Below are 26,788 nucleotides of genomic sequence, written 5' to 3' on the forward strand. Positions count from 1 at the left end.
ATAAATGAGATTCTAATGGTGTAGACACTTTGTTCTGAATCTTTTTATAGATATTAGGTACGTAGATATAGATCTAGATTTATAATTATCCATGGATAATTTTACTGGTAAAAAAAAACGTCAATGATATCTTCAATTTATGTATCAAATTAAAATAAAATTTGTATATATTAACAACTTAACACAGAATATTTAGAAAACTTTTAAAGTGAAAAAAAAATAAATAAAACACAGTATTTTCTAATAATTAACGATCATTTACTTTAAAATATTCATATAATTACATAATAATGGCCTAACTCTGACAATTAAAACATAGGGTCTAAGATAAAAAAATTAAATATTATTTCTTTCTATAACCCTGACATCATAAAATATTGATAAATCTACAAAAATTATAAGTAACCGAGCGTTGCATAAGTTTTAACAAATGGAGCATCACTCTCGCACGAGTTCCTGAAAAGAGACAGACATATTTTAATACTTCAAAAAAACCAATTACTAGTCCAAACAACTGTGTAAAATATACATTAAAACACAAAATATCTTTATTGCCCATAAAAGATATAAGAAAGAAACTTAGAGACCAACAGCGGGTTCATTCTCAAGCAATGTCTTCCAAAAAAATTCTCTTTCAAAACCACAATTTTAGAGACCATTTGCCATCCATTTGATTAACTTATGTATGTTTAAAAAAATAATCTAATGGATTGGTACACATTACGACTTTGAAGTGTGGCTACACCAAGATTTAGTCTACTAAAAGTAGGTGCAGCGCATTCAGTTGGTACACGTGTAGTGTGCTTATCTTCGGTTAGAACTAGGTTTAACCTTTATCATCCCGGCTAAATTTAGAGCACGGGCGCAGCCAGGGGGAAGGTTTGAAGGAACTGTTTGAACCGCCAATCAAACAGTTAAGATATAATTTTAGTCATTTATAAAATTAAAATAAAGACAGCCTGCGGCATACCTCGTTCATAACTATTCCAACACTAAAATATGTGGATTGGTTTCCCTCACCTCGCCCGCAACCGTATTACCTTTTAAACCCCGTATTAACACAAAACGTTTTTTTTTTTAATTTAGCCATACTGTCCCACTGCCTGAAAAAGGGCTCCCCAGTTCTTAATTTTCATAAGAATATAAAAGTTTTTTTATGTACTTTTTTAAGCCCCAGGTTACTAAAACCTGGATATGCCCGTGTACAGATGTGTAAGATTAGGTTACCAACTGAGCTGAGGCTGCACGGGCTGCACCTGATTCTAGCCGGCTAAAACTTAGTTGCAGCTGTACTTCGGGATTTAGCCGTAATAGATACAAATATTAGAGAATCTAGCGCAAGACATTTCAAGTCACTTTAGAGTGTCAAATAATTAGATAAGTAATTTAGAAAATTCGAGTAATAGTTAATTAGATTGTAGATTCTGTGACAGAATAGTAAATTTTGTGATTTAGTTCGTGTCATGCACAAGCTAACATAACTAGAAAATTGCATACGTAAATAATATATAACTGGCCAAACAAAATAATTAATAATTTATTATTTCATTCAATGTTAACCCATGTTGACTTATTACGTAGTGTAAAAATAAGTTATGAATTAACTATGTAATTTGAAATTTTTGAGCTCAAATTTTAATAAGTCTAGTTAAAATTATGAAAAATAGAAACTTATAAAGAAAAATCACTTATAAAACATACACCAATAAAACTGTTTTATTGATTTTTCAATTACAAACTATGTGAATGTGAAAATGAATAAAAATGCCAAAATAAATAAGTAGGTAGGTACATATATTTAACAATGAACATTTTTAATGTTTAATTATGTACAAAGAACAATAATACTTAAATCTAAGCAACTAACTACTTAAACAATATATACACAAACAATAGCAAAAATAAATGTGGGTAAATGCTTAGGTGTCATTTAATACAAATTTACCCGTTCGATTTGGGACAATCGCAGCTTAAAATTGTTGTTCATATGTATGTTTTTGATTCTCTATACTAATCTTATTAAAATTTTATATTTTAAAGAATAGGCAGAATGAAAGCGATATCTTCTAAACCCGGTAGATATACGCAAATTCACATCGTCATATTATAGTATCATTTAATGTTTTTTTAATAAAACAAAATTTTATTGCTTTATGGGTGCTCATTGTGCTTAGTCTACAAAATATTCTTATCCGACATAAGTAGGTACTGTAATGAGGTGACGTGAATTAAATCTAAAAGCACAATAAAAATAAAAAAGCTTGCAAATATAAAATTACCGGTAATTTTAAATTACATGTACCTATACATTATCGTGATGAAAAAAATAAGTAGCTAGAGGTATAATAGTTCCGCGTCGAACTATATAGGTACCAGTAATAGTTATATTCGTGTAAAGTTACCATAGATCGACACGGTGATCAATGATATATTTATTGTTGTGTTGTGAAGATTACCAAAGCTTGCAAAAACTAGGTACTACTTATAAGCATGGCTACAGTTTTGTTCAGAGGCTTTAGTCACTAAACATCGTTATAAATTGCACTAATTAGATAAATATCCATGACAGTTTGGTGACAATAACAAGTGAAACAATTCATGCAAAATTGTGCGCACACGAAATCATGGCACAATGCAAAATTAGCAGAGATACATGCATATCTCTCTGTCTCTGTCTGTCTATAAAATGTTATCCGACCTGAAACACACAGCCATCTACTTTTATCAACGCACAAACTAAACTCACGAGTACTTACTCGTCCTCCCAGGGACAAATGTCGTTCCGCTGCTTGCGCTCGCCGATGCCGCTTTTATTATCACGCTTAACAATATTGGATTCAGAAATCGACGACAGTTCGTCTGTGTGAGCAATTTTTTTTGTTGCGTCCGAACGGATCGCCTTCTCGGTTTCTCCCGAGACCCTTAGCAGGGGCGCCGAAGGCACTTTGTCTATGTTGTCGTCGTCGACCCCGATGTCCTCACATACCGCGAGCGGCGCCACTGGCGGTCGTGCGGGCGCCGTATTCGGTGCGCACGGCATGCTCGGCGCACCCGGGACGACCGCGATCGCAGCACTCGCCGTACTAGGCACGCTCGAGCCATCCGTCCTGCTGCCCTCGCTGGACACGTGTGAAGCACTCACAATGCTGGCCACGCTCGACGTCGGACAACGGGCCAGATGAGCCGGCTCGGCAGTATTGCTCAGCGTCGTCTCCATCGACGCTTCACTCGATGTGGTCTTCGAACTGCCTCCGTCAGAGGTATTCACCGCTGTTTTGGAATCTGGGACCGATTTGACTTCTAACACGCCGTCCTTGGCCCGAGCGCCTTTTGGAAGATCGGCGATTGTGCTATTAGTTTTCCTTGAGGCCGAACTGATTTCCTTTATCGTTGACGGTTCTCGGGACAGCGGTCCTCTCACAGAAGCGACATCGTCATCGGACGACCTTGTCCACTCGGAATCCTTTGAGTCTGACATTACGCCCGAGGCGGAGGAGTCATCGCGAGACTCCGATTCGGGCGCGGATCGCACACTCACTGGCACTTTCGAAAGTTCAGATCGAGAGTCATCACATCCGGGATCGGACACGGAGCTCCGATCCTCAAAAGTCTTGAAAGCCGGCCGGGCCGGATCAGTGGGGGTGACGTCGGCGGACGCGAACACCGATGAGGGTTCGTCGGAGTGCGTCACCGAGCGCGGGTCGTCAGGCGAGCCTGTACCCGCGGGGGACGCGGATTCATCATCGGGCGCAGAGCTTACGCTGATGGTGGGAGTGGGGTGTGGGGGCGGGGCGGCTGTTGGGGCTGGGGCAGGGCGGGGCGGCCGTGGTGAATGCGGCGGTGAGCCCAGTGGCGCCAGGTGTCGAGGCTCCACTGCCGATAGTCGTCGCAGTGGCGGTGGCGCACCTGCGACAATCATGTAATAAGTTAGACTTCATTCATATTACTTCGTCGTGACTTTGTTTTCGACTTAGATATACATATATTTCAGTACCTCTGAGCCCGCCATCGAGCGTGCTCTGCTGCGGCAGTCGACGTCGCTCCTGTACAGCGACGGCTGCGCTGACGTCAGAGGACGAGCTCCCGGAGTCAGCGGCGGAGTCCTGCCGGCGCCGGCTTGCCACGCAGTACACTCCCTCTCGCGACGAACTCTCCCAAGGTAGGACGTCCGCCGTGTCGTCGTCCGGGTCCCTGTAAAAGTAAAGTGAAAGTGCGGGAGTGGTCCTAGCATGATACCTGTTCTATCTAACATCACTCTGAAATATATCTATTTAGAAGTTTTGGTAATTGAAGGGGTCCCAAGCATCTAGACCAACAAGGCGTAAAAGTAAACTTTTTTGGTTTGATTTATTATCATAACTTTATGGCATAATGTTGATCTGAAAAAGGCCACTGTGTCGTCAGTATCCCGGTAAGACCCAATATTTTGACGTCAGACTAAATAAACCTACTTAAGATCAACTTAAATATGTATAACAGAATATATCAAGCAATGTTATGTTTACAATTAATATAACACGAGCCACGTCTAAAAAATATTCCAGCGCAATGTTCAATCCATGGATTTAGTAAGTACTTCGGAGTACCTACTAATTCTATTGTTCAATAAAATAGGTCAACGATATTTACCATAGCGATGAATCGAAACACATCATGAGCATGGTCGATAATATACAGCTGGTATATAAGTTCTGAACTCAGAACCTATTATATAAAAAATAACAAAAGACATGAGTCAGAGGAAATTATATAGATATAGAACGGCAGACATGCAAGGTATGTGAGCGAGGTGGTATTACCTGAAGGGTATATCTGCGAGGTTGGACTGTGAGTGACTGTGGGGCGGCGGGTCGGGCGCGCGCGGAGGCTGCGCGGCGCAGACCGCCAGCTCGTGCGCGGAGCCCGACAGCGAGCGGTCTGAGCCTCGTCGCCGGGACAGCGCGGCGCCACTGCCGCCGCTGCCGCTAGTTGATCCCGGCTTCTTCTTTACTTGCCCCCCGAAATTGAAGAACCTAGTAAATATTAATCTTTTAATCTCTCGAATGGAGGTGGCTTTGTGGTGTTGAACAGGCAAGTGTTGGACGCCCAGCAGGAATATGGGCGGATGATATCATTAAAGTAGCAGAACAAAGGATAGAGAAAAAAGCTCAAAGAAAATGTCCTGTAAAACTGTACTGTTTGGGCTGTGAAAAGATGATGATGGTCATTTGAGCTTTAACTAATTGTTAAAGATCTTTAACTAATTGTTAAAGATCTTTCGTTAAACCTTCACATGACTTTGAAAAGTTCTTACTTTGCTTTCTTCTGATGGACATTCTTCCCCTCGGCCAACAATCGTTGGAAGTGATCAGAGCGCACGAAGCGCGGATAGCAGTCCTTCTTCAGGAGCAGATTGTATACGTGTTCTGCAGCGTGGTCGAGCGCGTAGCGGGAACCTGATTTGATTCCCTCCGCTACGCGCTCGGCGGTCGCGCCGTCGATGTTGATCTCACACGGTGCTCCTGGCTTCAGAAACTCTCTGGAAGTAAGTGATATAATTGAGAAACTGTGCAATAATTGTTTCATACAGTTTGTTAACAAAGAGGTATTAAGTGATTTAAGAATCATGATGAAATCTATTCTACAACATTTTATTATTGACTACTTACTTAGGCATTATTATATTAAAATGGGAAGAATTTTGTGCATAGAAAAAGCAATCCTTACTAAAAATATCTATATTAAAATCTATATCATAAGGCTCTTGCTTGTGTGTGAGGGCAGTTACGAATGAACGGAACGAGAATTAAATTAGAGAAAGTACGATGATATATATTATTGATCACTTACTCATAGATTTCCTCGAGCTTCTTAGGGATCTGCTTAGTGCTGCTCCTGCGCAGGTCCATGACAGCTAGCCAGAAACGGATATTCTCGTGGGAGTACTCCTTGCGCAGGAAGCTGGTAAACTCCTGCAAACCCGTCGGGTCAGATACCAGCTCTTCGATCGACAGCGCCCAACGTTGCACTCGCTTCTCACTAGGTACTTCCACTCTGAGAATAAAATATAAAACAAAAAACAATAAGATCGGATCCAGTTTAAGTGCTTAAAATTGACGTCATGTTATTAGGATGAAAGATGTATTTATTTAAATGTTATTTAATGTACTTTGTGTTGTAATTCAATCAAAAGATTTTAAGTTTTTTACTACTTACATTGGACTGTTAATCTGCCAGAAGATCGTATCGTCACTGACCCAAGGGTTAGAGGGCTGCGGCGGGGTGAGCCAGGGATCGTAGGGAGCGAAGGTCTCCGAGTAGGCCATAAGGGCCTCTAGGGCAATTGAAGTCTTCACTCGTGTGCGATCTAGGCTCGCCTTTAGATGTTCGATCTGGAGAATGAAGGAAATTGACATCAACACGTGACGTATTTTGAAGTTATAGACAACTCTAGAGTAACTACCTACATCATATTTTAGATCTGATTCAAATAGATTTTTAATATACCTACAAGTGATAATCAAAAACTTTTTGCAGAACTCTGATAAATGCAGACATTGTATCATATGACTCCAGAATATACTTAGTCGAGTCCACATACAATCCACTTAGAGCTCTTACTTATTAATATTACGTCTTTATGTGAACGAGCAGTTGTTAAACTAAATCGAGGTCGCCGAACTTTGAAAAGAGCAAGGAATCGTTAGGCAACAATGGCGAAAGGCGAAATAGGCTTATTATTACAGTGTTCCACCATGGCAGTGAATTTGCGTCGCGTGACGAGGCTTTATGCGATATTTGCGTGACGTGGGGTGACAGGTGCGAGTGTGTGGGGCCAGGAGTTGATCGTCTTGCGTTCTTTATGGTAGATTATGAACTCAGACCCTTTTATATGTCCGAATAATATGCATAGAATCTACTCTACACACAATATTATATAAATCTTTGTCTTAGCTAACTAGCTAACTTTAAAGACAAAAATAATAATTAAACTCGCATATTTTATCCTCAAAAACTTATCTAGTCGGAATTGGTTTCGTAAGGCACAAGACCGAGAAGGATGACAATGAAGATCCTTACTTAAACCATTGGCACAAGATATCATCGTAAAGGGAACTCTATTATGAAGTAAAAAGGTGTAAATTAGGTAGTTACCTCCCGCGTCAGTTGGTGGATAGTTCGCTTCTTGGGGCGCGGATGTCTGTTGCGCACGGGCACGGGACACGGCTCCAGCGCGCTGGGCAACCCCGGCGGAGGTCGTGCCACGCGCCAGTACGCACGCTCTTGACTATCGCTTACGATCTTGTCGCCTTTCTTCCTTTCCTTAGCCAATCGTACCTGTATAGCAAGTTTCGTGTTCAACAATGTTTTTCTTGCCCATTTCGTTCACAATTTCATATATGTTGAAATCAGACAAAAGACACAAAATATAAACCTTGTCTTCTCTTCTCCGTGCTACGTTTACTTTGGCGACGCCCGTAGTGTAGTGCTCACCACGCCCGTTCGCCAACCTGTGGTCCTGGATTATGTGTTGTCCAGTTATTTATCTATTTAGGCATTTGTTTTATTTATTTATTTTCTTCAAGCTCTTGATGCGTTGACTCGTTGTTATGGTTGCTCTTCGTAGACCATTTGTAATTGCGTGATAGTTATTTTTACCATATTACACAACTACAAATGGTTCACTAGGAGAACCGACTTCATCCACCGTCGACTTAGCCACGATTTTCAGAATGCATATCTTCACATTGGATATTTCTTCTCTACTGGAACTTGTGATGAGATTAGACTACTATTGGTCATTCAAAGGCAATTTGAATTGTCCTTGGAAGACCAATTGTAGCCATGAACATTATGGCTCATTATGTTCAAATACATTTTGATGAGTCCATTGGACTTAAATTCAAAACGTCTATTACAATATATATAATAGCCGAAGTCAGGATAGAAGAGAATCTGAAAAATTGCTTGCTTCTTTTGCTAACATTTTACTTACACAATATGTTAAACATATAATAACAATATGTATTACGTGTATCCGATGTAAAGCTGAAATTACAGAGGTTTTATTTCCAAACCTTCACCATTAAATTCCATTAATTCAATACCTGTTCCTCTGCCTGCATAGTGATGAAGTCCCATTTGGCCGCGAGATTCTTTTTGAGGTTGGCGAGAGCCTCTTGCTCGTAGTCTTCGAGGCCATGCCTCTGTTTGTTCCTTAAGGTCCGCTTCACGAGGTAGATGGCGTACTCCACGTTGTCTGGACCCAGGGTCGGCGCGCCGGAGCCTCCGGCTACGCGCGGCGCCTGCCACGGCCAGTAATATGGGCTCTATGAACAACATAACATATTTAACTCTTAAGAGGAAGCAGTATTAACTCTATTTACAGTTAACAACATTTAACTCTTAAATTAAATGAGGGCCAGGACATAATGTGCTCGTTGACTTGTGGCAGTCGACTTAGTTTAAGTAATTTTTTGACGTAAATAAATCATGTAATCTTCCTAAATTGAATAATTTTGAACGATATGATGAAATCTTCGCAAAGACTACGCACGATAGGATAACAAACTTTATAAATAAATCTAACATTATTGAGATAAATCAAAATTTCAAAAAGGGAAGTCTACGGTCTTAGCGTCTTTCAAGTCATATTTTAAGCTACGTTAATAATTCATTAGGAGTTATGGGTATGTTTATTGATATTTGCCAAGCATTTAATTACGTGTCACGTGAAGGGCTGCTTCAAAAATACGAAAAATATGGTCTGGATTTTATCCTATTTATTTTACTTGAAATGTTTGTAAGTATGTAAGTATGCTCGGGTTGAATCTTGTAACTCAATTTTGAAGAAGATATCTTCAACTGATTGAGCTGAAATATTGTACATACATTATTAAGATAAGTATGAATGGATGGCGCACCCTTCTCGGTGGGTTCATGGCTCCCGACAAGTGAACTGAGTAAATAAATCGTTGAGGATTTATTTACTCACGGATATTTTAAGTTGAATGCAATATACGTAATATGACAACAATAAAGCTTGTGTCAACGATATATTTTTTTTAAGAGAAAGACAAACAGGCGTATATATTATGAAGGTTCCTCATTAACTTTGCCCTAAAACAAGAAAATACTTACGCAAATATTAAATAAATTAATAAATTCTTAGGTTTCTTATAAACGAGATAGTTCAAACTACTTATTGTAACTAAGTGCACAAATACCTAATTACTACAAAAAGATTACTTAATAATTTTATACAATATTGCAAGTCATATATGTGTGTACTGTGTAACCACGTAGAATTACTACAATATTTAGATACAAAATGTAGTGTGAAAAAGTGGCAAGTGCGAGATGCACTATATTAATAGGGTTCCATAGTTCTTCAAATTAAAAACAATCTCCACATGGAAGCAGTTATGTGTTATCTTATACTTTAATGATTCTTATTATCACCGATTAACAACTTCACAAACCGCTGGTTTGACTACGGAACCCTAAACAGGTGTTTAATCAATAAATCAAATCTGCTAGAGAAATACTTACTTGAAATCTATATAGAGAAGAATCATCCTTTAACACAAGGTTTTTCAAATCGTTGACAGGAAAGAAGTAACCATATTGGCAGAGTTGATTGGCTAAATTTATTGCTTCAACTGAAATACAGAAGGAGGATATTATTATAAGGATATTTAAGAAAAAAATAATTACAGATTAAATTCAACACTAAAAGCTGAGAACGTACAGCTAGAACAAAAATCAAACATGTAAGCAGGCGTTTGAATTTTCTGCGTTGAAATTTGATGATGCGAAAATATAGAAGTATTCCACTTTTTTAATGAATATTGCCTTTTGTCTCGAATATTTATCATTGGTCATTAGGTAAACAGATAAATGATTTTAGAGTCTGAGTTCTAAATGTATATACGTATAATTCTATCGTTCGTGAACTGAATGATAAAACTATACATAATGTATTTGAATTACCATCAGAGTGGAAAACCTCAAAATTAGGGTAAAATAAAGTAGGTGTAATGTTGCAAATAAAATGCGTAGTGAAATAGAACTGACATCCATGCAGAGGAGTGATGGCTCTACCTACATATCAACACCTGGGGACATAAGTGCCACTTCTCACTATAGCTATCTACTGGGGCCCGCCGGCGACAGCCTGCCCAGGGCACAGTGCCGACCACTAAACACTCACCATTGCTAGTTTCGTCAAGATTAAACCGTTCCATTAGCCATTCGACAAGATCGTAACCTGTAACACAAAAGACATATACCTACAGATTTAGAGCAGGATACACAAGTTTGTTATATTCAACTAAGGACGGAATAAAATATCTTTGACCAAATCTTTTGCGCTGCAGGAAAATCAATAATTTTACTATTAACCTTAGAAACCTAGATTTTGATGACAAAATCACAGATTTATATATTATAAAAATATTAAATATTAGATTAGTTAATTAGATCAAAGAAATTTGAAGAAGGGAAATACCACCATTTAAAAAATTTGAGTACTTTTTGTCCTTGATAAATGAAGAAAATTCATAATAATCTAGCAGTCATAAAAACCGCTTAAAACGATTGCGTGTTGCCGGTACATTCGCATACTGATAGGCAAATTATACATACAATTAATATTACATGTGTTGGAGCTGTACGGAAATAAATTACGTATGTAGTTATGCCTCTGCAATAGGCAAGCTCCATATGGAGTTTGATTATCATAATGGCTTATAAAACCTATTATAAGTTGTATTGAAGAAGATTTGCAAAGTAAACTTGTCGAGTTCTTAGCACCACCATTTATTTATCGCAAGTGTAATCTCTTCCAGGTATCCTGGAAGAGATTACACTAGCGATAAGGCCGTCTATTGTACATTTTTCTAGTTGTCTTGTTCAAAATGTATCTCGTTTTTGATACACTGAAGTGTATTTACTTGCTTATTTATTACATCGGCGAATACCATGGTTGAAAAGTGTATAAATTACGACATTTTTACTTTTATAAATCAGTCTACACAATGCATATAGGTACTTAAATTTTATATAATATTTCGTAACTCTGAGTTTATTTGGCAGTAATGCAATAAAATGCTTCCATTCTTTAAATATATTCGTTCTTTAAATCTATATGATGAACAAAATACCTAACTTACCCATAAAAGCTGACGGAATAACACTAAGAAAAAGTTTCTGACTTCTCACTGGTACACCCGTTTCTGGATCTTGCATTTCCTTGATCAAACTTTCCATCTGTAAAAAAAACATTTATTTAGCAATAAGTCTAGATAGAAGTTTATCTACTTATGAAAAGTCAAAAATTTTGATGTTGTTTATAAGAGACGAAAATTATATGATTTTAGCACCTAGATGTTATATTCTTTATCATATAAGTAGGTACAGTAGTCGAGTAATGAAAAGGGTAATATAAAATTTATTCGCACATTTATAAGCCACTACTATTGTTAACATTAGGCTAGCAAGCCTAATGTTATCAATAGTAGTGGCTTTTCCACACGAATATAAAATATCGTTATAATTTCATGAAACGGATAAATAAATAATATCGCAACGACCCCGCAAACTGTTATGGCCTAAATACGGAACCAGCGAGACGCCGGCATAGAATAGCGAAGCTACAGGTAGGCAGGGCTTTTTACCTACATTATACAAATATGACGTCAGGCGAGTGACCGGACAGTGGAATAATCGAAACATATAAATTTATTTCTTACGCGGTCCCTGATTTTCGACATGTCGCGCGTCGCCGAGAAACTAGGAACACATGATGAGAGAGAGATCCTCTGAAAAACGTGTACTAAATTATGTAAGAACGAATATGTGTATCTATTTCTTTTTAATTTGTGAGAAAACGGGCAGAACTCGTTTTGAATGCGCATTTAGATTCGGCAGCGCTGCTGAAAGTGATTAGTTCCGCAATTATTTTTGCATTGAAATCAGGGAAGTTTGGATTTGCCGTTCATTCCTGAGATTTCTGATTCCACGATCGTTTTTTTTTTACGATTATTCCAGACGTTTTAGTAAAGCATTACTACCTTGCAACGACGCCAAAAACGAGTCAAGTAACTCAAAAGATTTTCAACTTGGTGTGGAGAAGAATGATGAGAGTCATGATGACGTCAATCGTTGGATCGCGTCCTTGTAGGTCAAAGTGAACTTGACGCTGTGGCCCTATCGTGAGGGCCCTCAGCCTTCTCCCGGCCAATCTCGATGGCTGCATATCGAACTTGATCTAATGTCGAGGCTAAGAGGGAATAATGAAGTTAAACGGTTGATATATTTTTTAAAGTCTGAGCAGAGCATTGTTGAAGCGAGTGTGGGGAATTCGTTACTGAAAATACATCATAACTATTATAGGTGAGCTCTTAGGGTGAAGAATACATACTGTACAAATTGTTGACAGACATACTTTAACTATGGAAGACTAAATAAATCCATAACAAAGTCCTAAGTCGTTTCGTTTTTTAGTGAACATTTTTATATTTTGATTGCTGAAGTAAAAAATGTAACTAGTAAAAATATCTGTACGGTCTGATTAGTGCTACATAAATTCTTCGTATAACATTTTCATATTTTTATTATTTTTCCTGAACATTCCCAATACACTTCCAATTTATCAAAATCAATAACATAGGTATGCCATCTCATCATCGACTTCAAACACGGATTGAATGCACGGTCGCTGATCACTTGTTAAAATATTTGACGTCTCGCATTGTGTGATTTCGGGGTGGTCTGTCCCAGGAGACGAGCTCGAAGGCTAAGGCGATGACGTCACGGGCGAGATCGATCGGGTCACATCTCGCGACCCTCCCCGCCACCCCAACCCCTCCAATTCATTACACCTAAAGATTGTTTGTTGTGAACATCTTTACCTTGACTGAATCTTATATTATTAATACCTAGGTTTGATAACTGTGTCTTACGTCGTAAAGAAATGGCGGCCTTTGTATATAAACACCGAAGCACGTGACTTTCCTTTCTCTTTTCATGTCCAGCGAATTTACAATTTTGGCAACTATCAAATTATCTAGAATAATGATTTTGGGAATTATCTATCAAATTATCTTTGGGACGAAGTCAAAAGTTTGTGGGCATGACCACAAACTTTATTATTATCATCATAACAGCGAACCCGCTTCTAGTGTACATATGATCTAAAAACGATCTACATACCATTGAAAAGCCATTGTGGCTCATGAATATCTATGCACTGCATATAAATGTTCACATCTCCCTCATTAAAACAAGACATGTGACGTGAAGTTAGCTTGTTCGTTGGAAGTGATATTTTCCAGTTACATTTCTCGGGTCGGAGAAGCAGCCAGCTAATGTATCAGGGCGAGCCGCCAGCCCTAATCTGGTGGGCGGATCGCAGCCGCGCCTCACTCACAGCGACCTTTTACTTTTTCGCTGAGTCGTGCTCAATTAATAAATACTTTACCCGAATTGCAAAATCAAAAATTCCCAACAAAAGCGAATGACCGGTTAGATAAAAGGGCGGATTACAAGTTGTTTTGAACGCGACGTGATTGAACTTTAGCTAATATTGTTTATAAACGCTGGCTTCACGATTTGCATGTAAAAATAAATGTGTATTCAAAGCTCAAAACATTAGAGCAAAAACCTTCCATTCTCTTTGTATGAAACCCAAATACAGTAAAATTTTATTGCTGGTTATACATGACTATGTGGAACGGAAAAGATACTTCCAAAGTTTATAAATGGTTCAATTATGATGGAAAATAAAAACTAGAACCGATTTGGCCTTCTCTTTTGACGTTGGTTAACAATGGAATATAGGGTGCATGTTGGGGTCTCGTTCAACTCCACCAGCTTTCGCTTTTTATCGTCGGTTTTGGCATCACTCCAGAAGCTTCGTAATAATTTCGCAAAGCCATAATTTGGGGCGTCGTTTTGCATGGAATATTTTCCGTTGGGGAATGTGGAATGAGCACTTATTGCTATATCAACATATAACAATTAGTTCTTCGCGTAATTTTCCAACGCTGCACTAAACAGTGGAATAAACTCAAGAAAAGAATCTTCTTAGCTATCACTTTCTTAAAAAGTTGCAACGCGGTGCCTATCATCAGGAAACGCGCATGGTCGTTTGCCTACTAAGCAGTTGGGGAACTTTTTAAAAACCAAACCACAGATAATCACAGAAGGGATTCGCCTCAATTGAACAGGCACGATGAAAATCTGTTTCAAGTAATATTGATGCCATCAAAAACATGCTGTAAAAAACCCAAGTCTCGTAGCTCAGTTTAACCCATTAGAAAACTATGTAGGTAAAATATATCCAAAATAAGTGGTTTCGAATAGTTCAGGAAAATTGCGGATGGCATAAATTGAAAGAGGCTTATACCCAGTAGCAGGACTGCCGATGATGATGAATAATACCTACGAGTATATCCAATGTGTGTTAAAATTAGACATCTGTTCCCCCATTGTATGTTAGCAGCAATTAATAACCATGGATAATATGTGTATCGGCCCGGGTATTGTGCGGTGTCCGGGGTTCTGCACCAAGGCGTGAGAGGCGCAAAGAGACAACAAAAGCCTGCCAGCCTGCGGTGTTTGCTTGTAAATCACGCACGTCAATTCAAGCGGCTATTGTTATCAATATTACGACTTATTTTAATTTACCCAATCGTGCTTTTGGACTTTTAGAGGTCTTATAGAATTAACACAAATGGATCGAGCTGTTTTATTTTATTTTAAGATTAGCTGAAATCATATTATAAACTTTTTTTTACCAAATAACTTTTAGAGGGTTATTTCAGTGTTTTTAAATTTTAATTCAATTAGATTAATTTAAATGTTTGTAATATTTCCTACTTTATTAACTTTTATGTAAAGGGCAATTACCTACTAGCTATTCTACCAATTGTACATACCAAATCTCTGCTAACTTATCCCGTATTCAATGGTATTATACTTATCTACACAAATGAATAGACGTAGATAGAACATTAATATAATATTATCTCTATTATTCCAACCGGATATGTGAATCATAATCAATAAAATACAAGTGATACTTATTATTGAATCTCATTCTTAGAGCGCTATTGATATTTTTTATTAGCAATATGTTTGACATACATAGAGATATTTATCTAAATACATACCTAGTAACACGTAGATAATAATCCATTAGGAAGTTTTTTCTTATATAATATATATCCTAAAGAATTTATGGCTCAAGTTGCTTGAAGACTAATAATATAGGTAAAAGAATATAATAGCAAACAGACACAAAAGGCTACGTGAAGCTGGGGCGGGCTACTGTAATCTAAGTTTACGTAATTATGGGCTATTATTACAATAACTACAGTGACGGACAATTAAAAACTATAAAGTTTTCTATTGTCCACATTTTAACACTATTTTATTTTGGTACAAACAGTTTTGAATGTAAAAATCTAGATTCTTAGTAATATTTCAAACTGGTTTTGATAGTAAGTCTATATTGTTAATTTGCGTAAAGTTTAAACGTTTAGACCTGCATCTTGATCCGAAGACCTTAAATATTGATGAGAAAACAATAATTTAGAGTAGGCCGAGGATAGCACGGGGCGGCGCGAGCCATCGCGAAGCAACCCTATCGATTTTCCGAACTTCCCGACCGACCGCGTTAAAAATAAATACTTAGGGCGAGTTGCACCAGTCCACTTTGACGTTAGCTTTAACCTGTTCGGAACAACGCAAAATACACCTTAGTCTTGACGTTGGCGGCGCGCAGGTTATAGTCGACGTCAATGTTGACTGGTGCAACTCGCCCTTAGCAAGCAACCATCCTATATAAAGATTATTGAATTTGTGTATATGAAATGAATGAGATAGGAGGCAATTTTTAGCAGTTGAACTGCATTTTGAACTGTTTCAAAAACTTGCAGTGTTTGTAACAGTATTTATGTCTCGCCGAGTTTATTTTTTAAACTTGTGGCATATACATAATTTTATAATCTAGTTATTAAGTATTTATAATTTTATATGTAATGTGAGGTATTTTTAATATGGGTCACTGGCATGTAAATTAGGTTTTTATACTGTACTTAAGTATACCTGAAATAAATAATTATTGTTTGTATTAGTAGGTATGTATTAAAATCGTAAAATTTGCAAAATCATCATGGCTCCGCGATTCCCCATTAGGTATTGATGTTTAACTGACATTTTCCTATACCAAAAAATTTTGTGAAGCCAGAAAAGCCATTTCCTTTGGTTGAGGCCATCTCATCGATTTTCCTTATATCTACATCAGACATCTATCACCCGACAATAAAACTAAATTGATAGAGCTCATTCATCAAAATGAACATTACCTATATTAAATGTAGCATCATAAGGTAAAATAAAGTGACAAATTTTATATTATTACACTCAGTAAAATCTATTGTTATTTAAATTAAAGAGGTACTTAAAGTAGTATTAAAATACTACCACTATTATGTACTAGTATAAAAATCCAATTTATGCCTATGCTACATATCGTTGTTTAATCTTCGTCTCAGGTTTGTACCTGCTTGTGTTCTCTATCATTATATAATACTAGCTTTATTATTACACTAGTTGTTGCCCGGGGCTTCGCTCTCGTGGGAATTTTGAGATAAAATACAGCCTATAGCAATCTTGAATAACGTACCTTTCTAATAGTGAAAGAATTTTTGAAATCAGTTTGGTAGTTTCGGAGATTACTCGCCTCAAACATACAAACTCACAAACGCTTACCTCTTTATAATAATAGTATAAGATAAAGTGTTGTCTTTATGTAATACGGTTTCGCTCAAAGAAAGGTACCCGTACCTTATACTACCTATACCCTATGTTCTTCTCACGTCAATACAAAACAGGTATGCAAAATTTCAAGAGGATTGGTTAAATAGATAGAGCATGAAGAGGTAACAAACAAACTTACTTTCGCATTTATAATATTAGTTAGTATTAGGAGTACATCACTCTTACATGGGTGACAGACATGTCAAATGACTTTAAACTAATCAGCTGTTCCACACAAAATCAATACGTTGTCGTAATAAGTACCTATTGAGGAAAATATACGGATCAGAATGTTTTATTTCGCGAATTTCGGGGTTAATCCCATACGAAAAGTTCTTCAGTATGTAGACAAAATGTCCTCATGTATAAGAAGATATGCCAGGTACTGACCTTATCGAAGGCGAGGGGTCGATGTCGAGGCACGTCAGCGAGGTCCATGTTGTCGGCGGGGCGGGGCGCGGGGAGCGGGCGCGGGTGCTGCGCGCGCGCCGCTAGCCGAGCTCCATGGGCGTCTGCCGGCGGGGCCGCATGTCGCTCGCGCCCGCGCTGCGCCCCCGACACCTGCAACGGGTTATATGGTCACAATTGCGTGCTACTTTACATATTTCCTATTCTACGATGTGCGTAGCACAAGGGGCAAACTTAAAAAATGCTGGCTTCATTTCGTCAAGAAGGACATAAGCGCCATTGGAATGAAGATCGTATGAAGTAGAGAAGAAAATGTAGGAATGAAACACGGATGAGATAGCAGCAGTGTAGAGTGAGTCCAATTGATCAATGGGAAGGTTAAATAAATAACGTTTTTAGCCTCATAAACCTTAGGTAGAGTCTAGTTCTGTCATATATTACAATGATTATAAAGAGGTAAGCGTTTGTGAGTTTGTATGTTTGAGGCGGGTAGTCTCTGAAACTACCGAACCGATTTCAAAAATTATTCCACCATACCATACCATACCATACCTTTCTAAGGTATATTATCCAAGATTGCTATAAGCTATATGTCTTATCTCAAAATTCCAACGGGAGCGAAGCAGCTGATGATGAAGCAGATGACGATACCAAAGCCCGCGCCAAGTGGAAAAGAAAAAGTAGATGAGTGGGCTTCACGATGCTTTATGATTGAGGAAAAGCCAGGACACGTTCAGATGAGACAGAGAGACCATTATGTCTTCGACTATGCTCGTTGACGTGACTATTTTAGTACATATACTTATTCAATTAACTAAATTTAGCACGTGAAAATTGCTTTTCCGGAGGGAGGGTGCTATGGACAAATTACAACCCAATAAAAAATTTTGTTACATATATTAATATTTTTGTACGTATCTATGCTTTCTCTGTTACAACATTTTCAATAACGATTTGACGTACCTAATATAAAAAAAATAACAAAATCCCTAAAAATAGACAATGTGCAAATTTTACCTTTCTTTAGTTTTATTATATGTATTGTTTCACAGTATTATCCCAGAAAATTGTTCTTTAGTATTATAGTTTACAAGTATTTTTAAGGGTACTTGAAGGCCTCAACATGTTGGCTTTGGCTCTTCTTTGCCTCCATAAATACCTCAAAAGACTGGGTTTTTATGAGGCAGTGCGCGTACGTTTACGTATAATAATGTCAACTACATAAATATTACAAATGCGAAGTAAGTTTTTTACCTCTTCAACTTTTACTAAATTAATCTTCATGAAATTACTCAAATTACCTATTCTAGTGTTAATAAAAATACCTTTAATTCCGAAAAAAAAAAACTGTTGCCGTGGGCAAATCACGCGACCCGCCTAAAAAATGAATCTATATATAGAGCCTGATGAAATATGTTCCTTATAATGATGAATTGGTCCATACAAATTAAGACGAGTCGACACGCTGAGAAGAAGAAAAAGAATTATGATTCTGGTTGAATATAACTATCACTCCAAATTATCCAGTATCTCAGTACTATAGTCATATTCTCGAGTGCATTATATATATTTTGTATAATGAGTCGCTTAGTTTTATTTCTTTATAAATAACAATCTTTGAACAGCAATAAAGAAACCAGAATAATCAAAATAAACGTAAACAATATACACAATTTTAGACCAGGGAACTAGTGAAAAGAATATAACAGTAGTTTACCTATTCATATAGAAACATGAAAAACCCAATCCTTGGATACGGAACCACATGCACTTTCTAAATAAAAAATAAATAATCACGGAGCGTTTACACGATACAAGCGCACCCGTCAGGTGTGCAGACTCCACTGATATGAAGCAGACTTAGTGTAAAAATACATTGATCATTTGTAATTATTCGCGCCCGTTACGAGACCACGTTTTTGTATGCACGTGCAAATACGGTACAACTGCAACGCTGGGGGAGAATAGATACAGATGACATAGCGAAGCTGTAGGTGATCGGTATAGACTATTCTGGAAAATTCGTTACAATTAAATTAAATGGTATCAATATGTTGCATAATGATCAGTTGGCGAGCCTCGACAAAATACAGAACGAGGTGGTAACTATATCATGGGTTCCTTCAAAGTTGCTACGAAAGTGGACAAGATGACCGATGGTCGGCTGAGATTGTTTACGGAAGAGGGGAAGAACATGATGTGAAAGGAGTTTTGGCCTTTCCTAAAAAGGTCTAATTTCGATGGCCGATCCCAAATAAAGGAAAAAAACACGAAATAAGGTGAAGACATTACAATCTAAATACGAAAACTTAGATTTAGTAAGGTTGTTGTTTATTTCATTAACATAAACACCCAAAATTTCACTATACTAATCTATGCGACGGTATTAGAATCAGAACAAGATAAAATTAATATAGTGATTATAACTGGAAGTAGAATATACTTGAGACTAAATTAAAAATCTAAACAATGCCGGTGTTGGCTGTTATTTAACTAGCTATATACAAGGATATAATAAGTAAATATAACACGTGTCGCAAGAAATAGACATACTTAATCGCGTGTTTACATCGCATTCAGTACAGCGTTACGCTGGTTAACCAGTTTGAACATTAGCTGGGATACATCATATAATGATTATCTGCGATAGGCTTATCATTTAACGGGTATCTTTTTCATTTGATAAATTCTTGTATTTTTTTAAATCTAAAACTAGTTGCACCCCGGGCTTTGATTCCTCCTATGAGTATTTCAGGATATAAAATACTCTATGCTCTATCCAGTATTTCTTCAAGATTAGTCTAGTAAATTATGCGAGACTTAGACTAAGACTTGATAAAATACTCAAGTCTGGGCAACCACACATTTTCTGTTTTCACTATAAATCACATTATGAGGTATTCAGTTTTCCGTGGGGATAAATCAGATTTCCAATTTCAACTATAACTATATAGTTTGCAAAAAAATCCTAAAATAGTTTATTACATATTAAAATTTAAGTAATAGCCGACATTGAAGATGTTAATGGCATGATCAAAGTTACCTATCTGTGTTCTGGTCATAACCCTCATTATGATCATTATAACAAAACATACAAAACAATCGACGCTCAGCTAGATTCTCGAGTACCTTGACAAGCCATGCAGTGGAATTCACGAACTCATCTATGGATGCCATTTGGTTCGCGTTTATCTGCAAAATTGTTATTAAAATCAGCATTGTCATCGACTCGAGAAAATTTCATTGTATTTACCGCTGCCTCGAGCAGGCAAAATATTGATAGTCGTATGCAAATCACCACTAACCTCAATGCGCAGCCCGATTTAAATCATGTGTATATTTACACGTCACTGTAACCAATATACGTGAATATTGCGTGCTCTGACTGGCTCATTGATTCAGTTCAAACCACGCGCGTCCGTCTGACAGAATATAACTGTATTGCTTTGAACACATGATAATCCTTCTTCTTAATGAGTTATTACTTCTTCTAGCCTAAAATTGGCCAAATATTCTCCAATCCTCGTTCAATTTAGCACTCTCCACATTGTAATATGTTCGACAACTATTGTTTAGAAACGACATACGCACAGCAACGCGTTATATCTTCTGATAAAACAGATAAGGCCGCGTCCGCTAAAATCTCTTCTCAAGTCATAAATTTTAAAGTCATGGGGGAATTTCGGGAGGCTTAAGCACCTTTAGATAAGTGCGATAACTGGTCGACGTCGTTTGCGAGAGGCACCCTATATAGGATAAAACACTAAATGGTAACCTCGGTTGGAAGTAGGTGACATGATAATGATAATTATTCACACTTTTTTTAGATACTATTTAATAATTTAGTCCTCCAATCTGGTCTAGTAGATATTAATCAACTAAACTATCCACTAGGAATAATAACTGAATGAACTGAATGAAGTGTAGGTAAATCATCGAAGTACCTACTAATTACATGAGGTAAATATAATATTACAAAAGTTAAAATGGTAGGCAGCAATTATAACAGCTTATGTCGTTACACACGTATTCACCGTCTTTACCAAATTCACGATATCAATAAAGTAAATGTGGTCTAATAACGACAATTTTCCTTGCAAAGTTATTTTTGGAGGTTTTCCAGATTGGCTATGCCGACTGTTTCCCGGCATTCTAAGTGAGCGAAAAACGCGACAAGGACTCGGTGCTTTGCGTCATATGTAATATATGTAACCTATCAATCCACGACTCTAGCCCATGCCCTCATGTGCAGTCAAATTGCGTGATGATTCCATAAGTAAAAATGTTGGGGTTACAATTATTTTTACAGATTAGCATTACGTTGAGCGTAAACACCCATACAGCGTCGTATTCTATCGTGTAGCATTCCGTAGCTCACATAGGACGCCTGGTATTGTTGGCACTCGTACAAATATGGAAATAACGTGAAGTAAAATGATCAACGGTAGATACTCATAAGGATTGATGACGATCTAATGATATTCTAATTGCATACTGTTTTCGTTTTGGGCTCACGCTCCAAAATGGTGAACAATAAGAAATAGTTATAGGTATGTATTTAATTTAATAGCAACGGCGACAGAATATTTTCGTTCGTAAATAAATATATAACTGTATTATAACTTGATCATAGATTCAATATTAACAGCTTTATTGCCTACGTTGAATTACTAAAAACAGTTACTTTTTGTTTTCCACGTATTAAATTTATTATTCTTATGGTAGTACAAAAAAAATGAAATTAGTTTCCTCAAGCCCACACTACATGTTATATAAAATATACAACCATATCCCAAAGCATCAAAAAATATAACGAAGCAGTCTCTTTTTATTAAACATTTAAAATCGTTTCTCGTACATTTAGTAACGTTAAGATTTTTAATTACTTAGTTATAACAGCATTCTGTTATAACCTGTACGATTTTTTTAACGACAAATGTGAAATGCTTCTCCACCGAATAATGTAATCTGATGTGTAATTAAACTTATTTATAAATAAAGCAGGCATCTAGCTTCACTCTATGTTTGCGGTGCCCTTGCAGGGTGTCACTTGTGCCATCATCTTATGCATGTAACCAACCTGTACACCTTGTGACTCGAATGTGAAAGTATATAAATTAATCTGATTATCGATGTTATTAAATTCAAAAATATCAAATCTTTAACCCTTACTATGGTAAGGGTATGGTAAGAGTCTCAAACTTGCTTTGGGGCTAACTCAATCTGTGTGATTTGTCCATATATATTTATTATTATTTATTAATACTATAATGATATGAAATCTACATTATGTACATTGAAATTCATAATTTTAATCATGATGGACTTAGATCATGACATGCTTAGTAACTCACTCTTTCAATCAATGATTTAATAGCGTTAAGTGGCTATTGAACCTAATGGGGTCTTGAATTATTACAATGGTCTTGTTATGGTTCCATTGGGAAACAAAAGATCCTTTTGATGAAGTTAAGTAAGCCAATCATTAAATTATAAATACAGATATTTAAATGTAAAAAATGAAAATCCTCCACCATTGGAATAAAATAAAAAACCGTAAAAACATTCTCGATTCGGTCACCATTCAAACAAATCTAAGTTGGTTTATCTATCTATATTTCATTGTATTGTAAAAATCCAGACTGCGTAATTTGCAAAGCAAAACTTATTTATTGTCTTCAATAGATCATTGACATTAATACTGAAGGGACTAGGACAAAGGACACTGCCTTGCGGAACCCCAAATAATAATAATGAGACATAAGAATAGCAACTCATTTTATTTCTTCATTGCGACTGCATGATCGACTTACTGATTATTTTTTTAAATCACTAGTTTCTTTTGAAAAATAACAAAACTAATCGTTGCTGGTGACAGGGGCATACCACGTAACACCAAAAAACCTAAAAAAATATAAAGCTTTTGAAATTGTGTCTCCGAACTAATCTAGTAAATTTTTTGTTGGTACGTTTTTTTCTTTTACGTTTTTATTTTTGTAAGTCGTTATAAATTGTTTCCACATCGGATACACAAAACTCTAAAGAAGGTTAAAAAATCCGAGCTCTGTGATCGTCTATTACTTTTGGGCTAAATAAACAAGTAGGTATATAGGTCCCAATACATACAAATATTGGCGGAAACTTTCGAAAGCGATAAATTAAAGTAGTTTATTTTTCAAACGTCTAAAAGACGTCGTTATATTAACCAGAGTAGTAATAAAACTAACCAATTGGCCAAAACTGTTAGTGGTCATGAGATCGGATTTGTTTACGCGGCCCGGAGGATGATCTTGAGAGAAGCCGTAATAAATTTGTGAAATTAAAATGATTCAGTAAACAAAAATAAAATTCTATCCAAATTCTGTGAATTCATTAAATATATTTAACTTTCAAAAGTAATTGTTTTCAATTTCATACTATAGGTACTTAATAAATCATATGGAATGATTTTACACTGAAGTGTCAAAAGGTTTACTTGATTTCAAACGAGAAGAAATGAAATGTAAACAACGACGTTAATTGACTTTGTTCAAAATTTCCGTCGTCCTTGTTTTAATTTGATTTCATCATAATTTTGTTTACATTGTATTTCTTATTGTTTGCGGCCAGTTTTACGTTTTGTATGGGACGGTACCTCATTTCTGACAGGCGCGACAACGACCCCGCATAATGAGAGGCGTCTGACTAGCGGGACGTCTCTTCCCATGGACAGATTGGTACATTTCTGCCTCTCGCCAAGTTATCAGTCAATTAACACCGATTACTGCTAACTCGACCTCTGCGTGTCTCCATTGTATCTTCCACAATCTACGGAGACGACGCGTATTAGCGTTTACTCCGACTGTTAGTTCTAATTAGAGAGTCACTAAATATGTTATGTAAGTAACATAGTACTATACTGATAAATGTATGTAAGTATTTTTCAGACACTCCGTTTTTGTATATCACGCAAGTAAATTGTATATTTTATCGTAAATACGTAAAAGGTACCAATTAAATTCATATGTTTGTTAGTGTTTTTCATAATTTGACTAAAATGGTGTAACCTACTTAATATTATTAATGATAACATGAACAAGCTCTAAATCTACTACGCTTTTAGTTGATCGTCAAAGGAAGTAGGTACGTTTGTTTCCACTTTCATTATTTCATAGTATAGGGGAGCATCGTGTCGCCTCTCATAACGATGGGGGAGACGGCGAGCGATGGGCGACAGCACGATCGTCGGATGCCCTGTTATGCAACACCTAATCTAGATTCAAATCCATAAAGCAGTAAAGCTTAAAAAAGGGTATCAATCTTTAGTTCCACACAGCTAAAACAAAACCAGCAATTACTAGAGAAAAGAATTAAAACTAAATTAGGAAAATTACGTCGACTAACCGATAAAGCATCGGAGCAGTTGGGCGAACAACACACGATCGTCGGGATAGGTCGTCTCCTCGGCTGCGAGTCCAGATAGACGTGGTCGCGAGCTGCGTAGCGAGTCAGACCCCCAGATTATAAGGACTGTTGTCTTGATAACGTTACCTATGTATCGGCATGTACGAAGGACGAAGAAACGGCGCGAGGCGAGACGCGCGGCCTAACAAAGCGCGGGCAAAACGCGTCGGCCGATACTTTACCTAGCGGCGGGCGCGGCGCAGCGAGGTGTGAGCCGGGCGAGTGAGCGTCGGAGACGGGCGCGGTCGGCGCTGCGGTCAGCGGTCGCGGCGCGGCGCGGCCATGGCGGCGGCGCGACAGACGGCTCGCGCACTGCCGCCCCGGGCGCACCGCCGCGCCGCGCCCGGGCCCGCGCACGCGCCCTGCGCGCCCCCCGCGCACCACACTACTCCGCCACCAAATTGATCAGCCAGATCCTCGATTGCAATGAAATTTATGATAGCTCGTGGATCTATTATATCGACCATGATAAGCATCTCGTTTAATAATCGGCACAGATAAACACACAGATTTCGTCAATTGCTTAAACTGAAAATAATAATAGAGCTACTTATCAGGAATATATTGTTGCAATAAATCCAAGCATCTAACGTAAAAAATATGTATTTATAAGTATGTATGAGACTAGAATACAAAATCTTAATTTAGTAGTTATTGAACAACTACATCTACATCTACAAATAAAAACAGTTTCTTTCAATAAAATAATTATTCGATTGAAACAGTAATTTGTAACATTTTATTAGGTAGTAGTAGAAAGTCATATAAATAATTACGAACTATTTCCTAGAAACACTTCATTGATTTCCTCGGAAGCGGGTAGTTAACGAACCTACATACTCGTAGGTACAAGAAATTGAACACAACGTCTTGTCCAGCACAATACTTTCAATTAACCTAGACTGGATAGAATAGATTGGAAGCTAAACTTTATCGACGTTTTTTCGCGCTATATCTACGAACACAGTTATCTGAAAATAACAAAGAGATTTCTGAAGAGCGTCAAACTGTCTAGGTTCTAAATAAAGTCCGAAAGTTATCAATCTAAATGAAAAATATACATTTAGTTTTTCACTGGATATTCAGACAGACATTTTGTACCTAACCCGACAGTTTTTCTACTGAGATTTACGACTTACGATTCATAAAATCAATAAAACTCTTGCTATTTTTCATCTAAGTTGTCTGAGTGTATGAAGTCACTGTACGACAGTCAATATCCATTCCATAAATAACTATTCTGACTCGACAAGCAGAAAATTGACTGCAATTCTACGCTGTATTTATTAATGCGATTTGTCAGACAAGAATTTATAATTCCACACTAGTCGTTTATTTTCTTTTCGATACCTGATTTTATACCATTATCGGTTATTAGGGGATCGATATCAGGAAAATAAAAGCACAAGTAAACGTAAACTCAATCAAGGGAAATGCAACAAACTGAAGATTCTTCTCATAAGCGATAGACTAGGAACCCATAACTTTTCCCTTCTCTGCCAATAAGTAGATTAAGTAGTGTAGTTAACGTAATCTTTGAGTTTCGCTTCCGGCCTTGTTTACCCCGTAATGCATCTGTATTTTTGGAAGATTAATATGAATATACTGAAAATCTCAATAAACGTGAAAAAGCACAAATCGTTGTGTTAAATTGTATTCTTTTTATTCCGAAAGACGCTTCCTTTCTAGTGTTTCCGAGACTCGTATTTTAATATTTAAAATCAATATTTTATCAAAGTAAAACAAATTATATGTTTCCCCTTTGGTAATGGAAAGGTGGATGAGGGAACAGACAGACGGATTTGCCATAAGTATAAATATCGGTCTAGACCCCAGGTAATGCAGGGGTGTCTGGCTTTAGGGAGCGGTGAGTGTTATAGATGTGTATGTGTGTACTTCACATCAATACATACATATACTTATTTAAAGACATAACCTTGCTGGCCGATACACCTAAACCTTCCTTAGGAATCACACTATAATCTTATTTTCTAACCATTTTAAATATGCAAGCGAAGCTGTGAACGAAAATTAATATATTTGTACTTACGTATTGTAAAAATGAGTCCCTCTGTCGCGTTTGTTTGTATGAACGCGATAAACCCAATTGTAAATTGGTTATTCACCAATT

At 37.1% G+C, this 26,788-nt stretch overlaps 1 protein-coding gene across 8 annotated transcripts; it reads right to left on the reverse strand.

Annotated features, from left to right (window-relative positions):
* Positions 1 to 236: 236 nt before the first annotated feature.
* LOC128683620 (uncharacterized protein) lies at positions 237 to 24,990 on the reverse strand. Of its 8 annotated transcripts, none has more exons than XM_053769422.1 (15): positions 20,520 to 20,751; positions 20,344 to 20,406; positions 17,197 to 17,367; positions 11,154 to 11,250; positions 10,088 to 10,249; positions 9,532 to 9,641; positions 8,088 to 8,309; positions 7,135 to 7,317; positions 6,196 to 6,371; positions 5,830 to 6,033; positions 5,294 to 5,518; positions 4,800 to 5,012; positions 3,995 to 4,191; positions 2,757 to 3,906; positions 237 to 456 (listed from the first exon to the last, which is right to left on the reverse strand). In XM_053769422.1, exons 2-15 carry the CDS (start codon positions 20,389 to 20,391, stop codon positions 396 to 398), a joined length of 3,219 nt encoding a protein of 1,072 aa, XP_053625397.1. In that variant the 5' UTR covers positions 20,392 to 20,406; positions 20,520 to 20,751; the 3' UTR covers positions 237 to 395. The 8 variants fall into 8 exon arrangements, with proteins under 8 accessions (XP_053625397.1, XP_053625400.1, XP_053625401.1 ...); XM_053769425.1 differs by having other exon boundaries at positions 10,193 to 10,249; positions 20,520 to 20,748; XM_053769426.1 differs by lacking the exons at positions 20,344 to 20,406; positions 20,520 to 20,751 and adding an exon at positions 24,840 to 24,990.
* Between the last annotated feature and the right edge of the window lie 1,798 nt (positions 24,991 to 26,788).

Source organism: Plodia interpunctella, chromosome 3, assembly GCF_027563975.2.
Source record: "Plodia interpunctella isolate USDA-ARS_2022_Savannah chromosome 3, ilPloInte3.2, whole genome shotgun sequence".
Classification (NCBI taxonomy): Eukaryota; Metazoa; Arthropoda; class Insecta; order Lepidoptera; family Pyralidae; genus Plodia; species Plodia interpunctella.

Coding starts and splice junctions, on each gene's coding strand:
- LOC128683620 (XM_053769421.1), bottom strand. CDS start 23,920: ATGGGAAGAGACGTCCCGCTAGTCAGACGCCTCTCATTATGCGGGGTC. Junction 7,318..8,087: donor CTATGCAGGCAGAGGAACAG/GTATTGAATTAA, acceptor CTTGCTATACAG/GTACGATTGGCTAAGGAAAG. Junction 6,372..7,134: donor TCCACCAACTGACGCGGGAG/GTAACTACCTAA, acceptor TTCATTCTCCAG/ATCGAACATCTAAAGGCGAG.